This window comes from Mirounga leonina, unplaced genomic scaffold (genome assembly GCF_011800145.1).
Source record: "Mirounga leonina isolate KUSES-001 unplaced genomic scaffold, KU_Mleo_1.0 Mir_357, whole genome shotgun sequence".
NCBI lineage: Eukaryota > Metazoa > Chordata > Mammalia > Carnivora > Phocidae > Mirounga > Mirounga leonina.
The window spans coordinates 9,186,595-9,195,932 of NW_023270702.1; the positions used below are offsets into that span (position 1 = coordinate 9,186,595).

At 41.1% G+C, this 9,338-nt stretch overlaps 1 protein-coding gene across 1 annotated transcript in view; it reads left to right on the forward strand.

Annotated features, from left to right (window-relative positions):
• Positions 1-8,489: 8,489 nt before the first annotated feature.
• ENPEP (glutamyl aminopeptidase) overlaps positions 8,490-9,338 on the forward strand; it is an 87,231-nt gene continuing 86,382 nt past the window's right edge. The window contains exon 1 of the mRNA XM_035030283.1: positions 8,490-9,288. Coding sequence (XP_034886174.1) covers positions 9,076-9,288 — 213 coding nt within the window. The 5' untranslated portion in view covers positions 8,490-9,075. The remainder of the gene's footprint in view (positions 9,289-9,338) is intronic.

The window sequence follows — 9,338 nt, forward strand, 5'->3', positions numbered from 1 at the left end:
TAGTGGACACAGACTGGCATCATTGTGACCTTAAATCTCAGGAGAAAATTTGGATTAGTGATGAAACAGGCCTTTTCTGAAAGATGTAATGGTTGCATTATCCAAGGGTGGGGGGAGAGAAAGAAGGGAAAATGTCTGACTTGTGGAAGAACCACATTTAGAGGAAAAGAGGAGAAGACATTAAGAAGACAGAATGGGGAGGGAAGAACCAAAGCAATGGAGTGTCATTGAAGCTGAGGGAAGAGGTTGAGGGCAAGGAATGGTTCATTCTTTTTTTCTCTGTGCTTTTTTGTTTATATTAGTTCAGTCTTCATTCACCATACATTTAAGAAACACCTGCTCTATGCCAGGTATTGTGAGACTGCTGGAGACATAGCAAGAAACACTGGTGGTGAAAATAGTGCTGTGTAGAGGGAGGTCTGGCTGAGAAGGCTGTGGTGGTGGAATGGCAAATGTAGAGATTATAAGCTTTGCACAAGTGACATTTAGTCACCAAAGCCATCAGTGTATCACGGCACCAAAACAAGAACATAAATTAATTAAAGACAGCATTAGAAGATTACATAATGCCTCTATAAGGCATATAATGAAGTTAATCAAATATTTCATTATATTTCTCTTTGCCGTATAGACATAGCACAAAACAGGTGCTCAGCCTCAGCACCAGTGACAGTTGGACTAGGTGAGGCACGAGGAGGCTGTCCTATGCTTTGTAGGCTGTTTAGCATCATCCAGAGCCTCTACCCACTAGAGGCTAATAGCAATCCCCTCACCTTCCCTCCCTGAGTCTTGACATTCAAAGATGTTGCCAGATATTTCCAGATGCACCCTGAAGGGAGGGCAAAATTGTCCATGGTTGACAACTACCAGCCTGAAGTAAAAATTCAATAATTAAATAAAACTAAGACGTGGGATATTGAAAACTAGCTAAAATCATGTTGGAGGATAAGTCCTTCAACTTTTGATAGCTTAATGAATAGAATTTAATTTCTTATTCAGGTAAGGATCCATTGGTCGTGTGGAGATGGGGAGGGGTATGTGGTCGCTGGGAGGCTGAGAGTCCTTGCATCTTGTGACTCTTCCATTTTCTGTATATGACTTTCCGGATTTCGATGGATGTCAGCATTTAGCTGGCAGGCCAAGGAAGAGAGTGTGGGATCACACAGGTGGTATTTATGCACCAGGTCTGAAGAGAATATATCACTTCTCTCCTCATTCTATTAGCTAAAATAGAAGTACTTTTCCACAGTAAAGAAGACTGAAAAGTGTTGCCCCACTGTGAACCCAGAAGGAAAGGGAAATGTGCTTCTTGAACAACTAGCCAGTCACTGCCAAAAGGCCACAATTACCTTGGACCTCAAATGTCATTTTGTCCTTATTACCAGATTTGAGTGTCTACACGAGTCGAATTGGTAAGATTGTTAGTTAAGTCTCCATATGTCTTATTGCCCTGTGCAGACACTGGTCGTTTGTTTTTTTTTTTCTTTTTAAAGATTTTATTTATTTATTTGAAAGCGAGAGCATGAGCAGGGGGGAGGGGCAAAGCGAGAGGGAGAAGTAAGCTCCCCGAGGAGCAGGGAGCTCCACACGGGCCTCGATCCCAGGACCCTGAGATCGTGACCTGAGCCAAAGGCAGATGCTAAACCGACTGAGCCACCCAGGCGCCCCTGTATGACACTATTGCTTTAGAGTTGGCAATTTTGAGTTCGGTTGCTAAAGGAAGGCAACAAAACGAGTAAGGGTTTCTCTGCTGAATGACACACACTCATTTTGCAAATAATTTTATAAGCATTTGGGGCAAATGAACACTGCTGACCTTCAGAGAGATGCAGGATAGAATGTTAGGTGTTATGACTGAAATCACAGATCGGATGGGAATTGAACTCATAGCTAGAGTTACGTCAGGAAAGCAACATGCCTGACTGGATATACGTATTTCACGTCGATAATGCTGTAGCTGAGACATGCAAACCATCCATCATTAAGAAAACAAAATAGCCCTTCATAAAATCATCTGCAATGATAACTCACTCAGATCCTCAAATCTATGACTTATTTGAAAAATAGAATAACAATTAGTTTGTATCAAACAGCATTAGTGCAGGACACTTCTCACGCTTATTTTTTATTCTTTCACTATTCTAATATTGGTCATCATTTAACTAATAAGCTAGGCAGTACTTGTATTACCTAGGTTACAAATCCAATTTCTCAGCACCCCAAGTGAGAGGAGCACCCTCGGGGCACTGGAGGGCACAAAGTTATGCAAGATCCACCTCAGCTCTGTGCATGATGAGAAGGTGACCTGATAGGCTTGATGATAAATAGGCATGTCTTCCATGTCGGACCTTGTAGTACATTTTTCTTAGAAACAATATTGTGATTTGTTGCCTAGGCTAGCTGCAGGATCTATACAGTCTATAATGTAAGCAAAGTACAAAATTATTCATGGAGGAGTCTGGATGAACCCATAAATAGTATTAAATTCCTTTTGTTAGATTTGGAGGCAGCATGGTGTGGTAAGTAGCAGCTGGGGCTCATAATAACTAACTCATGGAATTGCCGGATGCATTAAAAAGACAGCAAATAAAAGACATCTGGCCGCAAGTATGTACCATGAAGGCTGGTTCTCTGTCATTCCATTTTCTTCTTTGCTTCCACCTGAATGCAATTACTTTTCTTTACATTTGTTTCTAGAGTATTCTGAAGGGCAAATAAAACGACCTCTGGAAAATGAAATAAAAATGTATCCCCCTCACAGGACAGGTCTGTTCAGAAGAAAATCAAGTTAAATACTCAGAGCAGCAGTGATAAGAAATGAGCATAAACTATCAGAATGTAGCTGAATAATCTTTACAAGTGTGTGAAGCTAGAAGGCACTTTGCCTTGGATATGATCTTAGGTCTTTATAAAAATGTTAACAGCAATTGACACAGCATTTTTCTTCTATGTATGGGCTCTTTCTTCTTTTGAGTCACTGCAGTGTCCCAGCAAGATAAATCCTACAATGAGGGGGAGGCCAGGGTGGGACAGGCATGGCTAGCTGACCACCAAAGACAGGTCCCCCTCTCCTGAAGGGTAGAGCTGTTGCTGCCTGCCTGTCCCAGCCTCTTTGCTTTTAAGAGGAGTCATGTGACATGCGACTAGTTCTGGCCAATGGTTGTGAGTGAAAGCAAGGCTTAAGACAAAAGCACACTAAAAATGTGAGAAGCCAAGAAAAGAGAACACCAACTGTAGAAACAACATTCCTGCTACTCAAATGGATGACTTTGATCCTTTTAATGAAGTTAAAGCCTTTACTCCCAAAGAAAACAACAGTTAAAGACAACTTTATTTGTTAAAATTAATGTGGCAATAAAAAAACTTTCAAACCAAACAGCCAGTGTTAATAAATAAAAATTAGAAAATTACAGTTATTTCCTCTGAAAGAAATAATATTCCTGAAGATGAAGAATGGATCTATTAGAATTTTTGTGGGAGACACACTCTGAAATCATCATTACTAGTATAATTCACTCAGACCTTTAAAAGAATATCAGGTGAGTTATTTTCCCTACACCACTGTTATTTTTGCAGACTTCTGCAGATAGGAGAGACAAGATAGAGAGAGAGAGAAAATATTGCCAAGAATTTTGACATTACAAAGACTAAAAGAAAATGTTGAGTGAATTCAGCACATTAGGAAGTTTTAAAACTCAGAATCTAGAGCTATTGTTTAATGCACTGAGAAAATTTATAAAGATAATTTTGAAATTCTGAGAGCAACAGACATCTGGGCTATATTACCACTATTATTTTTCTCCTGTTGTTTCTCTATCCTGCCACAGTTTCCCAGTGTATTAGTGACATTAGGGAACCCAATAGGAAAGCAGTTTAAAATTATAGAAATAATAAATCCTTTTGTTTTATTTTCTTTGCTTTTCTGAATATTTTCAAAACCTCTACATTCTAAGAACAAAGGGTTTGCATACATGCCTTTAAGAGTATTTACTAACATTTTTTTTAATATCCACATTTTAAAGTTTATCCTAGAATTCCTTGTTCAGTAAATTTTTGTTAAGAATTAAGTATTTATTGAGTCAATATATATCTGTTGAACGATTGAAAAAATGAATGACTGAAGAGTGGCCCAGACATTTTTTGAGAGGTAGGTAAAGTGAACTACTGATTTTTTCCGGGGTGATCCAAATGGATAACAGAAATATGATTGTTGGGGTGCCTGGGTGGCTCAGTCAGTTGAGTGCCTGACTCTTGATTTCAGCTCAGGTCATGATCTCAGGGTCCTGGGATTGAGTCCCCATTCGGGCTCCATGCTCAGTGGGGAATCTGGTTGAGGATTCTCTCCCTTTCCCTCTGCCCCTCCCCCCATCTCTCAAATAAATAAATAAATAAATAAATCTTAAAAAAAAAAAGAAACATGATTGTTGCTTGTGACTTATGAAACCCTGGTGCACGTGGGTAATATGGGTGGGGGACATCATGAACACAATCTGTGTACCCCAGAAAACCCTGCAGAAGGACTCTCAAGTCAGTCTAGAAACAATAAAGAATAGAGAAGACATAAACCGATCGTTTCATTGATTTTTATTTTTTGTTGAATTATGTTTAGATATGTTTTGGAGGTTTCTTCTCATCATCTTTGAAAATCCTTCCTCTTTTCCTCTTGACCCTCTTTCTCACTCTATTCTTCCTCATCTTCCTTGCTGTGTAGTTGTCCACATTGTGCCAGTCGTTGGACAAATTCATTATTACCAACCAACAAAAGTTAGATGTGGCATGCTAAACATTTTCTGTCCTGATATCTGCAGATATTTTCAGCTCCTGGAAAAAGTTAGTTGAGTTCACTTAATCTTAAAACCAGTTGGACCCTTTAAAACATTTGCTGAGTTCAAATAAAAGATGAAGAATAGGAAATAAGACATAATTGACCAATATCACACTGAACATTGCCAGTATGGATTTAGACTTCCTGGTCTACCAAGTCAGATGCAATGGCACTCACTTTTCCAATTCTAACTAAACCTTTAAAGTTCAGAAATAACTGGATTGACCATTGGGTTTATCAAATTGACATGCTTGATAATGGCGACCCTACGGCAAGGTGAAGACAAACGGGTTCCCATCTTCCTTGTTCCCTATATTAAACAGCCTGGTTTGCAGATTCTGCTTCTTCTATTATGACTACAGCTTGCCATTATTGTTCGTTATTTTGCTGAACCATGGAGTTCAGCTCTGATCAACTAATAGGAGTAAAGAGTCAGTCAAATAGTCACACTATTATATTAATTACTGACAACATTTTTGGAGATGTTCCTAGTTCGCAGGTGAGCTGGCAGCACCCCACGTCCACAGAAGGCCCAGTAGCGTCTGGGGTACATGTCATTCCTGGGACCTAACAGAAAAGCTTTAAACTTTAAGCTCCAAGTGAAAAAGGGAGGTCCACATTGTGTATTCAGTATTACAGTGGGTCTCTTGCATCAATCTACCTGCTGTGGGAAGGAATTAGCCAAGAAGTCCCTTACCTCCTCAAGATCAGATATGATTTCGAGGTCCTCATCTCCAGGAAACTTCTTTCCAGTGACTCTTGAAATTTGAACTGAGTTTGTTTTATCTCAACATTTCTGTTATATTATTCCCATTCTGGATTCTTGGTGCTCTTTTCCCTCCTTTCTATTTATCCATTCATTTGTTTATTCAATAAGCAATCAATGAACATTTATGCCCTATATGGAACAGATATTGGACTTTGTTCCTCAGTTACAAAATGATAACACACATTATCAAAAGTTGTGGGCTGGCGGAATGTGGTCTAGGATCTATGATGAACGGCTTTGCATTCACTCCACGGGCTTGAACCGACTAAGTGGAAACTGACCAGAGGTAGTCTTTTCAAGTTACTTATATCCAGTGTAGATTTTTCAACACAGGATTAGCCAATATAAACTGTTTAATCTAGGTGAGTGCCTATGATGGTTCATTGGTCTCCTTCTAGGAATAGATTCTCTCTCTCTCTCTGTCCTCCATCAGTGACTGCCTTGACCTTTGCTGTGGATTAGATTTGGCTTTCAAGATCAAGAGCCTCCTGCCACGGACTCAATATTTCAGTGTCAATGAGAGGAAGGACAGCAAGTACACTGCCATGGAGTGTGGTGTCATCACATTATGAAAGCTAGGGGCTTTGTATTCAGTGAACCCTAATATGTTGATCCTAGACGTGTTTAGTGCATATACTGGCTCTGCTACACCCACTTATCTGGCTGGCTGATTTACTGCTACAACATCAGGCGACCCCTAACATACTGATCCTGATAAGATGTAGTGCCCTTCACTGGGTGTAGGCAGTCCTTATGGGGTGGGACTAAGATGCTGTGGTTAGAACTGGGACTTAGACTCAAAATTTACACAGATGTGTGCATGTGTGTATACACATACACTACATACATGGATTTAAGGTATTTTATTTCTATCAAAGATATTACATTTATTTATTTATTTATTTTTAAAGATTTATTTATTTATTTATTTGACAGAGAGAGAGATAGCCAGAGCAGGAACACAAGCAGGGGGAGTGGGAGAGGGAGAAGCAGCTTCTCGCCGAGTAGGGAGCCCAATGCGGGGCTCGATCCCAGGACCCTGGGATCACGACCTGAGCCGAAGGCAGACGCTTAACGACTGAGCCACCCAGGCGCCCCAAGATATTACATTTAAATAATGAATCCCTTATGGTGGAATTTTTGGCAGAAGAGGGGAGATATTTTACGGCCGTTGACCATTCTTAATCCCCCTTGAGTGCACTCTACCCCAAAGGTCTCTTAGCTACTTTGTTCAGTCTAGCCACAAGCATAGGGACTGCTGGTAACATTGCTGTCTTTCTAGATGTGCTTGAATTTAAGACTTTCAGGTGTGTTTGTCTCAGCTGAGATTTTTTTAGAAATGCTCCCAGTTTAACACAATTTTATGTACATTCTTCCAAATATTTTTCATTTTAGTATGTTGAGATAAATATGATCCACATTTTCCCTTTCATTTAGTGAAATGTCAGGAGATCTTTGCAATAAAAAAGGGGCTTCCTTGAGGGCTCAAACTCAGGAATTTGGTTTGCCAAAATTAAATATGTTATGATTTAAAAAGTCTAAGATTGCTTCAGAATGTGAAATTAACAAATACAAGATGAACCTATCATCGAGAAAAGTATATCCCACCTCCCTTCAATTCTATTTTTCTTACTACTATTTGCTGAGAGAACAATGGAAATGTACAGAGCAAAATGGACTCTTTTGCTTTTAAAATCTTTACCCCCCACCCCGTTTGTTTAGTTGGTAATTTGGAACACTTTAAAGTAGCATTTCTGAGTGTTCCATGGAACACAAGTCCCATGAAAGTTATCTCATCAAAAATGTTCTCTCATCAACTCAATGTAGAAATTATTCAAGAGTCTATCTTCTTCTGGAGATTCACAATATATATTACCATCTGGAGGCTCTGAAAGAATGGATGGTAGTAAAAGAACATTCTTAATTTTAGCTAACCCAGCATTGCCTGCTCTGCAAGTATATCTACTAATACTTTGTACTTTAGGAAATATTGATGAAGTTTTTCATAACAACTTAAGCCTTCAATATTTCTCCTCTGCAGAGAATGGAGGCAGTGTTGTTAGATATATGGACTTTGGACTCAGACAACTTGGGTACAAACTTCAGTTCTGCTATTTGCTGATTGTGTGACCTTGTTCAAGTGCCTTAACCTCTGTAAATGTCAGTCTTCCCATCTCTAAGATGGGCATCCAAATAGTACCAACCTTGTAGAGTTGTTGGGAAGACTCAAGGAATAACTTCTATAATGTACTTAGCATAATGCCTGGCACATAGAAAGCTCTCAGATTTCTGATAATTATGATTGAATCGTTACTGTTAGAGATGGCTTGGGGGTCTACACCTTAGCTCCTCATAAACATTCAGGTCGCTGCTGTGATTTCCATCTTGCCCTTGTCATTCAGAGGCAACCGATTTACACAGATAATGGATCTCCCAACAGGCCAGCTTTCACATCTGGAATCTGTTGCAAACATGATCTACACATCCAAGTCTAAGGAAGCCAGTCTCACTGGGAGGCCAGCTGCGGAGATGAGTTTAGCTACCCCAGGTTAGTTATCTAACCTAACGAGTTTATCTTCCTTGTCGTTCTGTCCTTTCAATCCTTTCCGTTTCAGCCTCTTTTTTTTTTTTTTTTTTTTTTTGTCTTTTTATGCTCTTCAGCTCCAGGACCTCTTTGGCTCATTTCACGTTCTCTCCTTCTCCCATCCAGCATTTACCAAACGGATTCAGAGTCACTTGGCTGTGCTTTGCTAGCCCAGCAATTCAACAATTATTTACTGAGTACCTAAGTGGTCCTTGAATTTATGTACCCCTTTGCACATCCCAGTCCAGGGTTTGACTTTGGGAAAGGCAGAGTCTGAGTGTTTATGTAAAAGGGGAGGGGGGGAACCGAAAAGAAAACACTTGGCTTCTTTGGCGAGCTACCGGATGAAACAGCTGAAATCCAAGAAGCCTGTGGTGAAGAGGGAGAGATTGCGAGCACAACAGGAAGAAGCCGTAGCCCCAGTGGCAAAGGTTGAGTTTTCCTATGGCAAGCACACTTCTCTCCCGGAACGAACGCTCTCTCCCCGAAAGCTGCTGACAAGACTTTGGCAAAGTCTCATCCTCCCGCTCTCTGATAAGCTAAGCCCCATTTTATATTTAACTCACTGCGGAGCAGGAGGGGCGGAGTGGTATGAGGGGAGCAGTTTATAAGGGGAGCAGTGGCAGTGTTCTCGTCAGTCCTCTTCCTCCAGCTCAGCCTCCCCTCTGGAGCCCTTCTCCCACCCCCTCCTTGCCGCGTCCAGCCCTGAGCGGCTGGTGGCGAACGCGAGCGGAGAGGAGACACGCAGAGAGCCAGAGAGGGGTGTGGGCAAAAGGAAAACAGGCTGCCAAGCCAGGGCGTTCTTCCCAATTTGAAAAGGAAGTCGGCTGACGTGAGTTGGTGAATTAGTTGAATTTACCATCCTTTTATGTGTAATATTTGCCTTTGGAAACAAAAATGAACTTTGCGGAGGGAGAGGACGCGAAGAGGTACTGCATTAAAACGAAACATGTGGCCATCATCTGTGCGGTGGTGGTGGGGGTAGGATTGATAGTAGGACTTTCCGTGGGCTTGACCAGGTCCAGCAGCCCCACCGGGGACGCCGGGCAGGGCCCAGCTCCGGTCCCTTCCCAAGTCCCTTCCCAAGTCCCTTCCCAAGTCCCTTCCCAGGTCCCTTCCCAAGTCCCTTCCCAAGTCCCTTCCCAAGTCCCTTCCCAGGT